The sequence below is a fragment of the Gossypium raimondii genome, chromosome 6 (assembly GCF_025698545.1).
Source record: "Gossypium raimondii isolate GPD5lz chromosome 6, ASM2569854v1, whole genome shotgun sequence".
NCBI lineage: Eukaryota > Viridiplantae > Streptophyta > Magnoliopsida > Malvales > Malvaceae > Gossypium > Gossypium raimondii.
The window spans coordinates 17,311,915-17,328,201 of record NC_068570.1 but is presented as its reverse complement, the minus strand read 5'-3'; the positions used below and the strand labels follow the sequence as shown (position 1 = coordinate 17,328,201).

General features: G+C 32.0%; 1 protein-coding gene across 1 annotated transcript; it reads left to right on the top strand.

The window, feature by feature from the left end:
* Positions 1 to 533: 533 nt before the first annotated feature.
* On the top strand, positions 534 to 15,165 carry LOC105771789 (uncharacterized). The gene is made up of 3 exons (XM_012593181.1): positions 534 to 683; positions 13,897 to 14,086; positions 14,930 to 15,165. Exons 1-3 carry the CDS (start codon positions 534 to 536, stop codon positions 15,163 to 15,165), a joined length of 576 nt encoding a protein of 191 aa, XP_012448635.1.
* Positions 15,166 to 16,287: the final 1,122 nt, after the last annotated feature.

The following is a 16,287-nucleotide window of genomic DNA, read 5'->3' as shown; positions in this document are numbered from 1 at the left end:
TATAAAAACATTGATTCTGGTCGAAAGAGGATAACGAGGACTTGCCTAACCCTATGAGCTCAAAAAAAATCAAAAATCAAAAAAAAAAAAAGAACAAAGAAAAATCAAAATCAAGGTCAAAACGAAAATGAGAGAAAAAGAAAAAAGAATGAGAAAAGAGAAAAATCTAGATGAAAAAAATCAAAATAAAAAATGACAAAAGGAAGTAAAGGAGAGGCCAAAGTGAAAACCCTCAAAGGGCGCTTTGTGACCAAATGTGGTTTTGAGTTGAAAACTCGAAAAGGGCGACTCAAATTTTAGGCATATGGGGCATGGCCATCATCATCATTGAAGGTTTCTAATGGGCATTGCTTCATGCTTGAGATCATTAGTTGCTTTGTCAAACGGGTAGAGGCTGCTTCATGCGTCAATGTCATCATATGCCGGTATGAAATTACGGAGAAGACGATATCATGAATGTTAGTATGATAGCTGAGGTCTGTGATCAATTCAAAATCAGATACCATAGTTTATCACTGCAATGAATTGCAAAAATGACTGAGACTTACAAGGACTGGCATGAGAAATCAACATTTGCCCTCCTTGCTTGCCGAGCATCTATCAAGATTTATACCAGAGCAACGTTGTTCTCTTTGGTTTATGGGATTGAGGTAGTATTACCTATTGAAATCCCCTCTCTCCAGGTATTAAAGTTGGAAGGATCCAATCACGATGTGATCATTTGGACCTAGGAAAATGGTTAAAAGCTATTCATCAGGGTCGGATGTACCAGAAACAAATGATACGAGTCCATAATAAACAGAGTCGTCTCAGAGAATTCCACGAGAGGGCTGGATGTTGGAAAAGATCCTTCCTCAACAAAAGGATTCTAGAAGGAAATGAATGCTAAGCTTGGGATGTCCCTATGTTGTAAAGAAGACCTTTTTTAGAGGAACACTGATCCTGAGCGAGACTGCTGATCCTATAAACACGGATCCAGTCAAGAAATACTTCGTTTAAAAAAAGAAGAAAGGACCAATTCCAAAAAAAAAAGAGATGAAAAATGAAAATGAAAGATGAAAAAGTAAAAATGGAGAGGCTAAGGGGAAAACCCGCAAAGGGCACCTTAGGCCAAAGGGGATTTGAGTTGAAAACCCGAAAAAGACAGCTCAAAAATATTGATCAGAATGGGGCATGAAGTGATTAGAGCAACTTGTATCTTATTCATATTGGGGCATGTGGTGATCTTGCTATGCCTGAATCAACAGGAAAGGATAGGCGACATCTTGGGGCATCGACAAAGCAATGTAGATCTCCTAAACACATGTCAAACTCAGAATGGTCTTCAAAAAGTTTGTACAGAGAAGTTCAAGCTGCGATATCTGGGGCACCCAATTCTCATATTATTTATATTGAATTTGTCGTTCTTGGAATACTTTTTTCCTTTTCCAAGATATACACTCCCAATCAATTTCTTTATTATCCTTCTTTACAATTTTTGATAATTTATTCCTTTCGAGCTATGCTCGGAGCTAATTTTATTCTTATCCATGATCTTTTTGCAAGCATGTTGCTTTAGAATAATGATTAATGGACTAATAAAACTTTCACAAGGGAAGTTTTGCATATTACTCTAGAAGTTTCTAAATAATATGGTAACCTGAAACAGGGCTATTGTTTAGAATGCGCCAGGTTTAAAGGTTGAAATATCTAAGAAGGAAAAGTCTAAATTAAGACTATCCCTCCATATTTTGTTGTCAAAAACATCAATTGAACAAAATGGCAAGATGTCGTGTTGGTGACAAAGCTTAAATGAACAAGCAAGCATTGATCACCGAATAATAAGAAGAATTTGTTCTTGGAGAAGAAAATTCTTCATTTTTGCATAAGCATTTGGTAGGACACCCTGGGAATGGTGTAAGAGACCAAAGAGTTTCACATCCTGTATCCTTGAATGGTGATAGAAGGATTGAGGAAAAGCCGTATATTTCTACACTTGGATTACAGTGGGAGAATGATGGTACAAATTTTGTGCCCCAATGGATTAAACTTTGAGGTTTACAGTGGGGGGCAACCTGGCTAAATGTCTCTTCAGAAAAGTCAGTCAAACAAGAAGGCGTTGTGGCACGTCGGTATTAAAGCCTTAATAAACTTCGAGTAATGACAACCTAAGAGGGATCATTCTCAGAAAAATAAAATTCTGCATTCATGCAAACACCATTCACACATGTCTAGTTAGGAGCATTTGATACATTTTGATCATGTCATCCTAATCATTAGGCATAATTCAGTTCATAAACGAATTATACAGTTCATGTTCCCTAGAGAACAGATCAGTGAAATCACAAGTCCTATCTCCCTGGTCAGCAGTGGAGTAGGTTGGAAATTATAGATCTTATATCCCTAAGCAATAGTGGAGTAGATCAAAGACGGTGAATCTTGTCTTCCCCAGGAGTAGGGAAACAGATTTAAGCCACAAGTTCTATCTCCCTGGTCAGCAGTGGAGTAGTTTGGAAATTACAGATCTTGTTTCCCTAAGCAGTAGCGGAGCATATCGAAGACGGCGAATCTTATCTTCAAGTGTAAGGAAGCAGATTTAAGCCACAAGTCCTATCTCCCTGGTCAGCAGTGGAGTAGGTTAGAAATTACAGATCTTGTCTCCCTAAGCAGTAGCGGAGCATATCGAAGACGGCGAATCTTATCTTCAAGTGAAAGGAAGCAGATTTAAGCCACAAGTCTTATCTCCCTGAGATTACAGTGGAATAGACCGAAGAATCTTATCTCCCTGAGGTTACAGCGGAGCAGATTGAAGCTAGAAATCTTATCTCCCTGAGATTACAGCGGAGCAGATTGAAGCTAGTAATCTTATCTCCTTGAGATTACAGTGGAGAGGATTAAAATAAAGGATCTTATCTCTCTGAAGTTACAGTAGAGTAGATCGCATCAGGTCTTGTCTCCCTGAGATTACAGTGGAATAGACCGAAGAATTTCAGATCTTATCTCCCTAAGATTACAGCGAAGCAGATTGAAGCTGGTAATCCTATCTCCCTGAGATTACAGTGGAGCGAATTAAAATCAAGGATCTTATCTCTCTGAAGTTACAGTAGAGTAGATCGCATCAGGTCTTGTCTCCCTGAGATTACAGTGGAATAGACTGAAGAATTTCATATCTTATCTCCCTGAGATTACAGCGGAGCAGATTAAAGCTGATAATCCTATCTCCCTGAGATTACAGTGGAGCGGATTAAAATCAAGGATCTTATCTCTCTGAAGTTACAGTAGAGTAGATCGCATCAGGTCTTGTCTCCCTGAGATTACAGTGGAATAGACCGAAGAATTTCAGATCTTATCTCTCTGGCAATGTAGTGGAGCAAATTAAAGCCAATTCGGTGAATCTCGCTTCCCCGACATTGCAGTTAAAAAGATTAAAGCTATAACAGCGAATCTCACTTCCTAGGCGGTGCAGTGGAACAAATTAAAGCCACAACAGTGAATCATGATTCCTCGACATTGCAGTTAAAAAGATTAAAGCCACAATGGCGAATATTACTTTCCAAAAGTTACGAGTTACAAATCCTATCTCCCTGATATTATAGTGGAGTGGATCGAAGCACCAATTCCTATACCTCTGAAGATGCAGTAGGATGGAATGAGGCAACTCGAAGAAGAAGAGCACCAAGGTCCAGTACGACCGGGAAAAATTGGCCTTTTTAAGTCTTTGCTCTATTCTCATTAGACGACAATGAGTAAAGAGGGGCAGCTGTAATAGGCCCAATTTGCCCGGCCCGTAATAAAAAAAATCAAATCAAAATAAATAAAAATTAGTCCAAAAAAACAATAACATCGGTCCAATTATAGCCCAAAATAATTTAACCCATACCCAATCTAAAAAACAGTGGCCCAATTACAATATGCCCAATGACCAAACAGTTTCTACAAACCCTAGAGACCAAAACCCTAAGCCTTCAGTTGCCGTTGTCCTCACGTGCCCCACAAGCCACGCTTCCGAGCCGCTCCACGTCACCGCACCTTCGTACGACCGTTCCTGCGTAGCACACAAACAAACAACAGGAGAAATGCAGAGAAAAAAGAAATAACGAAAAAGAAAAAAAATAAGTTTGTATTATTTTTACATTTCTTTCGGGGGCTATAAAAAGCCTTTCAAGAAAACCTGTAACAGGGGGGATATAGAATTTTGTATTTTTTTTTAGTTTTTTTCTTCTCTCGGCCATATAGAAAGTCGTTCTAAAACCTGTAAAGGGTTCAGATCCCTTTTTTTACGCAGAGAATCAATAAACAAAAAAAAATTGAAATGAGGTGATTTGCTTTTCTTTCTTCTTTTTTCTGCATCTTTCGTTTTTTTCTTTCAATTTTTCTTTTTTGTTCTTCCATTTTTAATCATATACATATACATATATATAAAAAAAGAGTTAAAGGAGGAACCGTTTACCTGGCTTTACCCGCTCTGTCGCCATCAGAGATCGGGCAAATATCGGAGGCCCTAAAGCGGCCTAGTTGTTGGTGGCGGTCTGGGGAACTGGGTTCAAAACCCTAGCAGAGGAGAAAAAGGGGCGGCCTCCCTCTGGCTTGGACTTAGGGTTGAAACATTTTGTTTCAGATTTTGGGGTGTTTAAGTATATGCATAAAATGATGCCGTTTGAGGCTGGTTTCGATAGCTTCAAAACGGCACCGTTTTAGCCGTTCCGTGACCATGACCCGCTCAGTGACCTGGCCTGGGGAAGGATCCGCGCAATTTTGTTCAATGGTCTATTTATGCAATGGGCCCTCCTTTGTTTTGCATGATTTCAATCTGATTTCTGTATTTTTAATTTATACCATATCTTTTATTCTATGTTCATTTTAGTTCAAAATCAAGCTGTGCCGTTTTACATTTGATTGCTGTTATTCCAATGTTTGCGTGAAATTGCTGATTGAGTCCTTCAAGATTGACATGGATTTCATTTTAGTACGAATTAGGTTTGTTTTAATTCAATAATATTTTAAACACGAATTAATAATATTTTCATATTAAGACTTAATACCATATTTATTTTCAATAGTGTTTAAATTTATTGTGGTTTAAAACGTAGTAAATTATTATTTTAGCTTGTATTTTATGTTTTAAATTCATTATGCACTAATATTTGGAGTTCATTGTATTTTTTATTTAATCTTATTTTCTTCTATTATTATTCTAATCTTATTTAAGCTTCGATTTAAAATTTATTGATTATTGTTTTAATTTCAAAAATGCTTTTCATACTTAATTTTGATTTCAAAAGTTCATAAATAAATCATTTTTATATTTATTGTTTTAATATTATTTTAATATTCAGCTTAATATTATTTTCGAATTTGTTTTTAGTATATATTTTTAGAAATAATACCTAAATTCTTTCAAATTATTATTTTTAATATGTTTTAAATTTATTAAATATTATTTCAAAATTTCTATTGTATACTTTATTTTCAAATTTGATATTATTATTGGTTCCATTGTTTTTTTGTTACTTTATATCTTTAAATGATATATCTTAGAATATAACTTAAATCATATTTTCGTAATAAAACATAGCATTAACTTTGAATTATTTTACACGCTTTTAAATATAAACATTTTGTCGCTTAAACTTTTTATTTGATTTATTGGTTGTTTATTTATTAGTATTTAAGGTTGTATAATATGATTAAAGTTAATGTTGGTATTTACATAATACTTACTTAATTGTTTTTAGTTTAAATTTTGATTGTATTTCGTATTTTACATTGTATGTATTGTTATCCAATCACGTTCCTTTTGCGAGAATTGTATTTTATTAAGACACTATAGTTGTTTTATTACTTAATTCCTAAAAGGTCGATGTTCATAAGTTCTCTAAAGAACCGTGCCTTAACTTACTAGGCTTCGATTCTTCTCGACGATTTTAGATAATCAAGTGTTCAATTTATTAAAACCATTCAATTTTAAAACTAAGCATTTAGGATTACAAAATGTCGGATCCTAACTTACTGGATGTGATATTCTGTTATCCTTTTTTTAGAATAAAGGCATTGCTTGATGTTTAAGAACTTCGAGAAATTGAAACCTAGCTTACTGGATTCTGACTTTCTCATTCGACTTAAATGATTGAACAATCTTTTCAAAATGCATGAATTTGAAAACAAAAAGACATGTTTAATTTTGATGAATGAATTGTTGCACTCTAACTCACTGAGTGTGGCAATTTATTTCTTCAAAATGAGTACATCTTGCTATTCAATTCAGTTTATTCAAATTTTCTTTTCAAAGGATCATATTTTAAAATCTTTTCAAATTTCCCGACACTAAAACATTAAACAATCAATTCGGTACCAATTTTGGGCGTCACGAGGGTGCTAACCCTTCCTCGTGCGTAACCGACTCCCGAGCCTATTTTCTCAAAATTCGCAGACCTAAAATTATTTTTAAGGTGATCCGATCACACCTCAATAAAAGATTGGTGGCGACTCCCAATTTTCGTTTTTTAAAATCGTCAACTAAATTTTTTGCTTTTCAAAAAATGATTTCGACAATAATCATATCTCAATACTTTTCACATTCATTTGAAATGCTCAGCATGTTCTCAAAAGTCACATACGTTCGATAAATGTAAACAGTGTTCCAACTTTCAAATTGCCATTATGATCGTATTTATCAATATCGTTCAATTTCTCATACTTTACAAATTTTCATTATGCATAAATAACAACCATTTCTATACACAATATAACTAATATATCATGCACTTAGAGCATACATAAGCTTAATATCTAAACACAACATACCATTCAATCAAACATTCTCATATCTCATAACTCCAATATGCATTAGAAACTCAATCAAACATTCATACTATCAAACTAGCAATTTTGCCAACATGTCAATCTTTTAAGGCTCGAAATGTACCTGGTTCGACCACTCACAAAATCAATAATTTGGCTATTAAGCCAATCCAATCAGCAATCTAATTTATCAAATATAGCATGAAATTTAACATTTTCAAACAATTTTATGAGTTTAGAACCCACACCTTATTTTTTGCTTCCTCACAACACACAAACGAGTCTTTCAATTTTCCTTAATAATTCCTTAAACGAACCTAAGTTCAAATTCAGTATAAATTCAATTAATTTACCCTTAAACCAGCCCCCAAACACCCGCTTATGAGTTCAAACCAATCGTCGAATTTATAACTATTTTACGAATTCAAACTAGTTAGATTTCTTACATTGTATCGCTACAAAGCTTTACAGATGATTTGGGGTGTTCGGGTCAGCACCTAATTCAATAATATACTGGAAAATCAGTAGCTAATTAATGATTAAATTTCTCCATTTAATCAATTCATAACCTTTACCTAACAACTATGTCGAAATAGCAAACTAGTTACCCTTAATTGCACTTACGCTTCACGATTTACGAGTTTTGAATAGCCAATCGATTAAGAACGTTTTTTCCTAATTGAAATGGATTTAAAATCTATTTAGTAGGGTTCAAGAACTCAAATTAAGGCTGAAATTAATTAGGCAAGATTCAAGAAACAAAATAGCCCCATTTTCCACACTTATGCTTACGGACCACCACCTATGGTGGCCAAAATTAGGGTTGAATTTTAAAACGGTTTGAGATCACATTAAAATATGGAAAAATACCTTTGAAATTATTTAATTCCCCCAAATTCCAGATCTGGAAATTTAGGTTTTCAATTGACAAAATCAATCAAGAAATTGAAGAGAAAAGAGATCTTACCAAGCTAATTGAGAGAAACGGCGATGACACTTTCTTGGCAATGTTTGAGATTGATCTTGGAGTTTTAAATTTTAGATTTTAGGCTGATTTAATTGAAGAAAAATGACAGCAAGGTAGGGATGAAGATGATGCACAATCTTAATGCAAAAAGAAGATGAAAAAGATGCTAAAAGGGAAGGTGTAGGTAACGACAACAATAGAGGAAAAAGGGAAAAGAAAAAAAATAAAGATGATGATGAGAGGGAGATGGGGTTAGGGACGGCTAAGGGAGAAGAAAAGGGAGTTAAAAGCTGATTATTTTGATGAAAATTTGTATTTATGCCTAGGGAATTCGCAAAACATAAAAACAACAAGGGAATTCGCAAAACATCAATTTATTTTGTAAAAGATGAGACTTGAACTTGAAACCTCCAACTAACTTTCATTTTCACACATCCAACTAACTTTTATTAAGTATAGGTATCAAATTGGACAAAAAAATAACATAGATACTACATTAAAAAAAGTATGAAACTTAGATACTAAATGATATATTAAACCTTCATAAAATAATAATTTTAATTGAATAAAAACAAGTTAATGCAAAAATAAATCAAAAATATTAATTAAATATTACTTAATGAATGTCATTTTCAATCTAACCTTATAAATAAAAATCGAAAATATATTCATAAAATTGGCGAATGCTTTATTTTTTGGAAAAAGAAATTTCTTTTTATAATTTTATTACACTAATTAAAATTACATAATATTAAAAAATTAGTTGTTGTGTATCAAAGTTAAGATTGATTTTTTTTCGTTTTCCGATCATTTGTAACCTTATTTGGTAACATTTTTTAATAGTTATTTGGTAACATTCTCTTTTAATTTGTAACGTTTAATTGACTATCTATGGAAATATTATTAGCTGAGTTGTCCAAAATCACATATATGCTTAAGAATATGTCTCCAAAAAAAGATATATATGGTTAAAAATCATGTCATTAATTTTAGACACCTCGCTTAATCTTGGTTCAAATTTTTATTGTTTTGTAAAATATTAATATTAATTTTAATTAATGGGTCAAAATTAGTTGGTATATTACTATATACTATATATTAATTTGTATTCTTGTTCGATGTGAATAATTGTATATATTACTTTTGTAACTTTTTTTATATAAAGTAATACAAAATTCATCATGTTTTGAATATTAATATTAATATATTATAATTTAAATAATATTATTAATAAGTTCTTATAGGTTATATTATATATATTTTTAATTTAATTTTTTAATGTTAAAATTATTAATATTCAATTTTGTGTAATTTTATATTTATCCTTACTCTACTTTAATCAATGGATGTAATTAGGTCGGGCTCGGCCCTACCATATTACTTTTTTATATAACTTTTTAAAATATAATACATTAAAATACTAAAAATATTAAAATAAATATTTTTCCAACAAATTAAAAATAAATTTTAAAAATATGTATATTTAAATAACACTAAAATAGGTTCAACTTAACAAGCAAATGTCTCTAAAATAGTAACAAAATTAACAATAAAACAAGAGTTATACAATATCCAAATAATAGAAACAAAATGATTACAACATAATAGTTAAATGATAGCAAAATAGTGAAAAAACAATAACAAGAAAATAACAACAAAATAGTAAAAAAACTACAAGAAAACTGGAAAAAAAACAACAATTTTTTTTTACATATTCGAGTCAGGCTCGGGCCAAAAAAACATTACTCGAGGCCTGACCTATTTTCTAAATGGGCCTCATTTTTTGTCCAAGTCCATTTCCTGGGTCTATATTTTTACTTAAACCATCCCACTTTTCCGGCTGAATCGGGTGGCTCGGCTCATGGACAAGTCTACTTCAAATAGAGAGTGTCATGTGTAAAAAAAACTATAATGTGAACATGATTATTTATTCCTTTTTTTTTATCCTTTTTCCTAGTGTGTGTGTATATGAGATATATTTTAGGACAAAAGCTTAATTATTTTTCTTCTTTTAAGAAATAATTTTTTTTTAGCAATACAATATTGGAGGAAGGGATGAGTCATTTATGTGCCAAATGAAAATTCTAACCACTAACAAGTATTGGAAAAAGAAAGCGAAATATTAATGTTGATATAACAACTCCAACTCATTATCATCATCAAAACTATTGCAAAACATATGGTTAATGTGGGAACAAGTCTAAGTTTTATCTTTAGTCTTTAAGAACCAAGTTTAACTTTAGTATTTTGTTAGTTAAAAATGGTAAAGAATTCTAAATTGCTTAGAGATCAAAGAGTAAGAGGATTTTGTGCTACATTGTTGGAACACCAGAACGTCCCGTGGTGTAGTTGAAAAAATTTCGACAATCACAACCCATGGATCCACGTACGAGGAAAGAATCCGGCTTGAAAAATGTTGAAAATATACCTTAAAACAAATGAAAAAGAGAAGCGCTAATACATGTTTGAAGCCTCCTCAAAATGGTAAAAATCAATTGCAACTGTAACACCTCAACTTCTATGTGATTCACTCGGAAGAACTATAAAAAATCACCCTTCAAACTTTTTAGAGAGAAAAATGAAAACGTTGGTGCTAGTCAAAGTTGTATTTTGTGTAATTTGAAAATCGGGTTAACACATTCCTTTTATTCAAAATCTCATCTTGAACAAAATCTTTCCATAGAGGAATTTAGGAATCTTCCATAAAATGTTATATCCAAAAATAAGGCTATCAATTTTCATGATTTCTTAAAACATATATTTGACTAAAATTAAATAATTAATTTCGGTAAAGATATTCCCAATTAAAACTTGTATGAAATCTAATTCATATATTATTTTAATTGTATCCTCTATCAATGTACATCAAGTACGTACATATATCATGTGTAATATTTAACTTTATGAAATTAAATTAACTATAAGAACACTTCTATAATTAATTTAACATGTGTGACAGTTAAATATATTCCCTACTTTCTTTGGATTCAGATTGTTTCAACCATAGAATCTAACCCTATAACATCTTGCAACGTTGATAATAACATTAAAATATTTCCAATGTTACGAGCAATGAGTGACATCTAGCAATGAATCACTGCTACCCAAGTTGCAAGGAATCGTGATTTGACATAAACTTTTGTCATAATATTATGCAGTATATCCTTTTGTCTTTGATATTAAGATTGAACATAAGTCATGAAACATTCACACTTGTATAGTTCAATCTCATAATTCTTGATTCCCAAGTAGACTAAGATAAACAAATGACTATGATATCTTATATCAACTCTTTTGACCATGTTCATGCATTTCTAGTCTCACTCGTCCAAAAGACATAAGATATTGCACCAATTATGTAAGAGAGACAAATCATATCTTAACCTCTCACATCCTACTACATAGATTATGGCATACCTAATTTCAATCTTTATACTATAATCATCTACGAAAGAAGTTTAATTGTGTCAAAACATACAGTTCACGATGTTGGCACTTGATTATATCAAATCTAAGGATTATTATAACAAATGTTGTAATTATTACCTAATAATCTAAGAAGCATTCCTATGGAAGATTAGTCCAATATATTGCTCTCTAATATATAGTTATGTGTTAATTTAATATCACATATCTATAATAACATTTTCATCAATCAAACACATATCAATCTCGGACAATACATAACTAAGAAAATTTAAGACCGATCGATTATTCTTTGAACTTTATCATTACAAAGTTTATTTTAACACAAAATAAACACCGAAAACAATAATGACAATGAATTTTATTAATAAACTAGGTAAATAAGTATGTTATTACAATTATCATATGATTGGTATTTAGCTATACTCCAACATATGTTAAAAAACCTAAAATTTTAGTTTTAATTGCACCAAGTCAAATATTGATTTTTTATTTGATTTCTTTAAATTCCTCATTTTCTCTATTTTGAATTTTAGGATGTAGCACCCTACATCCAACTCGATCGCCAGCTCTGAATGTGAAGCACCACATTTGTTACAAGGGCAACTTGAACTAGCTTTTCTTTTAAAGTCACGAATTTCAAATATAACAAGTTAAAGTAATCAAATATCTTAGAACTACTTAAAAACAAATTTAAGAATATCAATTAAAAACAACTGATACAAGTTCCTATTCAACATCAATAAAATGTCTTATTATTACCCTAATTTACAATTATTCTTATTGATTCACATTTGTTTCAAGTCAATTAAATCACTTTTAAAATATTTTAATGAGTTCTAAGTGTTTAGGGATGACCGGCATCAAAATCGGGTCTTCAAGGGTTAAAACAAGCTAAAACAAGGGAGGGACATTATTTTGACATACTTTTATTAGTAGAAGTCAAGACTTCTACAGGTATAAGTCTCTACTACTTTTCATTTTTGGCTACTAACTTACTTGCACCGATACATCTAATCGCATGTATGAGAAGAAGTTTACCAAAATCCAAAAATGACCCTAAAATACACCTAGTTTCAACAAAACAATACCATATCCCTAGCGCAATATTAACTTTCTTGACAAACAAGCAATGTCTTAAGCATAATGTAAACATGGTAGATTATGCATGCATCACAATAATTCCATAGCGCAACGCATATATGCACACCAAACATATATGATCATGTTCATATTACAAGCCATTAACATATTAAGAAACAAAATATCAAAATAAGCTCAAAGACTAATCTAAGACAATAGGTACATTCCAACTTACTATTTTTGTACATAGTTATATATATTTTCATATATACTTGTAATAATAAAATGTTTGATCGTATTTTTGTTATCAATTATAAAAAGTCCGATTGAGCTTGTGTTATCATTTAACCGCATCTTGACATAGTTCGAATATGTCGAGAAGACAAAGCAAATTAAATATATAAAATGAAATACACCGAGATTATTTATATAATTAACAATTTACTATCACTCAACACTGTAGATTATTTATATTAATTAGAGAATTAACAATTCTCTCACTTGTAAGAAAAAAGAATTGTAACTTCCTTTTATATAATTTAACAAAACTGTGAATATTTTGTGAATGTAATATTCGCTTTTGTATAAAAATAAACGTGTATATTCACCTACAATGTAAGTGAAAGAGGATACTAATTGACATCAAGCTCATATCACAAAAACCTTATAGATATGTATGTGACATACAATTATAAGCAAAGTAAATAAGTTTACAAGAAGTTAAATAGCTTAACATGTATTCATGGAAATGTAATTCTTTTTCCTTATTAATTCAGTTTCTTAATTGATTAAATAAATTAAATTCTTAATTAAATGATTTTCTCAACCCAATTTTAATTCGTTAAAATAATGACAACTTTATTGTTAAATAATCTATGAGAAAATATATTTAATTTTTCTACGCTCAACGGATTTCATAATGACCAATTAATTTAAATTCATTTTCAAACTTCAATTAATTAATTAATTAATTAATTAATAAACCATAAATTATTTCTCAAGTGAATTTCATACTTAGTGAGAAACTATATTCAATTCTCAATGTATCTCATTTCTCTAACTTCATTATTTCTATCTATGTTTGTTCATTTGATTCATCGTGAAATTTGTTTCATGTTACAACGAGCTAGTGAAGGGATCAGTTGGACATATGCAATTAGGGTCAAATGATATATAATTAAAATTTGACTTTTTGCCCATTAATTATAAACTTATTTAGTCATAGAGTAATTCCACTATAGTATCGTGACTGAGCTCTCCTTAACGACATACTATTACGAAAGTAACTTGCTTAGTGCTCATCCAATAACCTTGTCATAAGTGTGTTACCCTCATAGGATATCCTTAATATTTTTAGGATAATATTTGTTCTCCCAATACAATCATTTTTTATCTCATTTCTCATGGTAATCATTACATATTCTTTAATGAAAAGTCAATCATTATCAAATTGTAATCAATTCATTCATCACAAACTCGAATGACTCGTGGCCACATTTACTTTTCATCAACTATGTAAGCCAATGAGAAGACATCATTTATCTAAAGTTATTGTTTAGACTGACTATTCAGCTTTCCACTATCTTCTAACTAAATCGGATGCGAAACCTAGACTTGTAAGATGGATTTTATTATTGCAGGAGTTTGATTTGGAAATCCAGGATAAGAAGGGAGCTGAAAATCTTGCAGCAAATCACCTTTCTAGACTAGGGAATCCATATTTCAAAAAGCTTAATGAGAACGTGATAAATGACTCGTTTCCTAAGGAACAACTCTTGGTTATAACCGATTCCGCAGTCCCTTGGTTTACGGATATCACAAATTACTTGGGTGCTAACATCCTACCAAAAGGGTTGACACATCATCAAAATAAGTGATTCTTTGCAGATGTGAAAAATTATTTTTGGGAGGATCCTTTTCTTTTTCATGTATGTGTAGATCAAATAATTTGAAGGTGTGTTACAAAATCAGAAGCAAGTAAAATCTTGGAACACTGTCACTTAGGACCGATAGGAGGACATTACAGTAGGATTAGGATAGCATATAAAACACTTGAATCAGGTTTTTATTGGCCCACACTATTTAAGGACTCTAAATGTGATGAAATGCCTCAAACTTATATGCTTTCATGTGAATTTTTTGACGTCTGGGGCATTGACTTCATGGGCCCATTTCCTAACTTTTTTGGTAATAAATATATTCTGGTAGTATTTGATTATATGTAAAAATAGGTAGAAGCCCAAGCTTTACCTACTAATGAAGCTAGAGTGGTAGTTTGATTTCTTAATAAGTTCTTTTCTCAATTTGGAACACCTAGAGTGATTATTAGTGATAAGGGTACCCCTTTTTGTAACACCCAATTTGATAAAGTCCTTAAGAAGTATGGGGTACATTATAAAACAACTACCCCTTATCATCCTCAAACTAGTGGGCAAGTTGAAGTTGCGAATCGAGAACTCAAATGCATCCTAGAAAAAATTGTAGAGTCAAATAGAAAAGATTTGGCATTAAAAGTGGATGATGTTTTACAGGCTTATAGGACTGCGTATAAAACACCCATAGGATCATCTCCTTACAAACTTGTATATGGAAAAATTTGTCATTTACCGCTTGAACTCGAGCACAAACCATTCTGGGAAATAAAATTTCTAAACTACGATCTTAAACTTGCAGGTGAGAAGAGATTGATGCAGTTAAATAAGTTAGACGAGTCAAGAGCGAATGCTTACGAGAACTCGAGACTATATAAAGAAGCAACAAAGCGATGCCATGATGCTCGTTTGAAGCAGCCCAAACAGTTCACAGTTGGGGATGTTGTCCTTTTATACAATTCAAAGCTCAAGTTGTTTCCTGGAAAGCTGAAATCAAGATGGTTAGGTCCATTTGTAGTACAAACTGTAACGCCCTAAAATCTCTTATATATTTTTCCGTATGTTTGTGACACAAATATCTGTCAGCTTTAGTGGTTATGTGTTCTGGGAGTGTTTGAGAGGTCCCAAGTTCAAGCCTTCGCTTGGGAAAATTTTTGTTTTTAATTGAATAAACCCCTATCTCTAGCCAGTAGGCTTAAAAATAAATATTGGAAACATATGTCAGAACAGGCCTGCTGGTTTGGTGGTTAAGTGGTGTGTTGGAGTGCTAGGGGTTTTGAGTTTGAATCTTTGTACGTGCAAGGGGGAATTTTTTTGTACATGTGTCGTGAAGGAGTTTGAAATATGGTAAAATTTTTAGTATTTTAGGAGTGTGGGGATGTTGTGGCCGATTTTTAGGAGGATGTTGAGGGAATTTTGGTTGTTAAGGGATTTGAAGATTGAGGGGAGTGTTTTGAGGAGATTTGGATGGAGGAGTTTGATAGAACCAAACTAGTTATGGCAATTCCGGCTACCCTCTCTTATTCCCCAATTTTCTGATAGTTTTGTTGTTTCTGCTTTTGGTTTTTCTCTCTGTTTTCATCTTTTATTCTTTTTCTTTTTCTTTCCAAGCCGAATGATAACTGTTTCTTTTCCCAAATCTCAGTTGCTCTTAATCTTTTGATGTTTTGAATTTATTCTCTTTGCTGCCAAAATTTCTATCGAAAGTTCTTTCCCCTCTTACCTATTTTCTTTTCCTATTTGCTTCTTTGTGGTCATTCGTTCCGTGAGTAAGCGTACATTTTCGTGGTACGGTAAGTTATGTTTCTACTTCTTGATTAACTTTTGTTTGGTTAAGTGGTATAAGGGGATTTTATGTTGGTTGATTAGGAGTTGACCAAAGGGCTGGAGGTCTCTGATTGACGTTTTAAGTGGGCGAAACCTCCCTCTTTACTCGATCGAAGGTAATGTTGTTGTGAGTTTAACGCTTGGTGAACTTGTGTGTATTCGATTGAGTAAATGTTTAAGTGAATAATTGGTGATTGTTTGGTCAAGTGTAAGTGTCAAAGACTTGGGGCAGTTTTCTCAGCAAATAGAAACCAGGTGTGTAAACACAACCCCAGAATTGGAATTCGAAAAGAGTCGGAATAGGTGAAGGTCGACGCCACACGAGTGTGCGGT

Bases quoted from the DNA above. Each gene is read 5' to 3' on its own strand.
- LOC105771789 (XM_012593181.1), top strand. From the start codon at position 534: ATGACTGAGACTTACAAGGACTGGCATGAGAAATCAACATTTGCCCTC. The intron at 684-13,896 runs GTATTAAAGTTG...TTATTATTGCAG, and splicing joins TTGAAATCCCCTCTCTCCAG to GAGTTTGATTTGGAAATCCA. The intron at 14,087-14,929 runs GTGCTAACATCC...TTAAACTTGCAG, and splicing joins GGATATCACAAATTACTTGG to GTGAGAAGAGATTGATGCAG.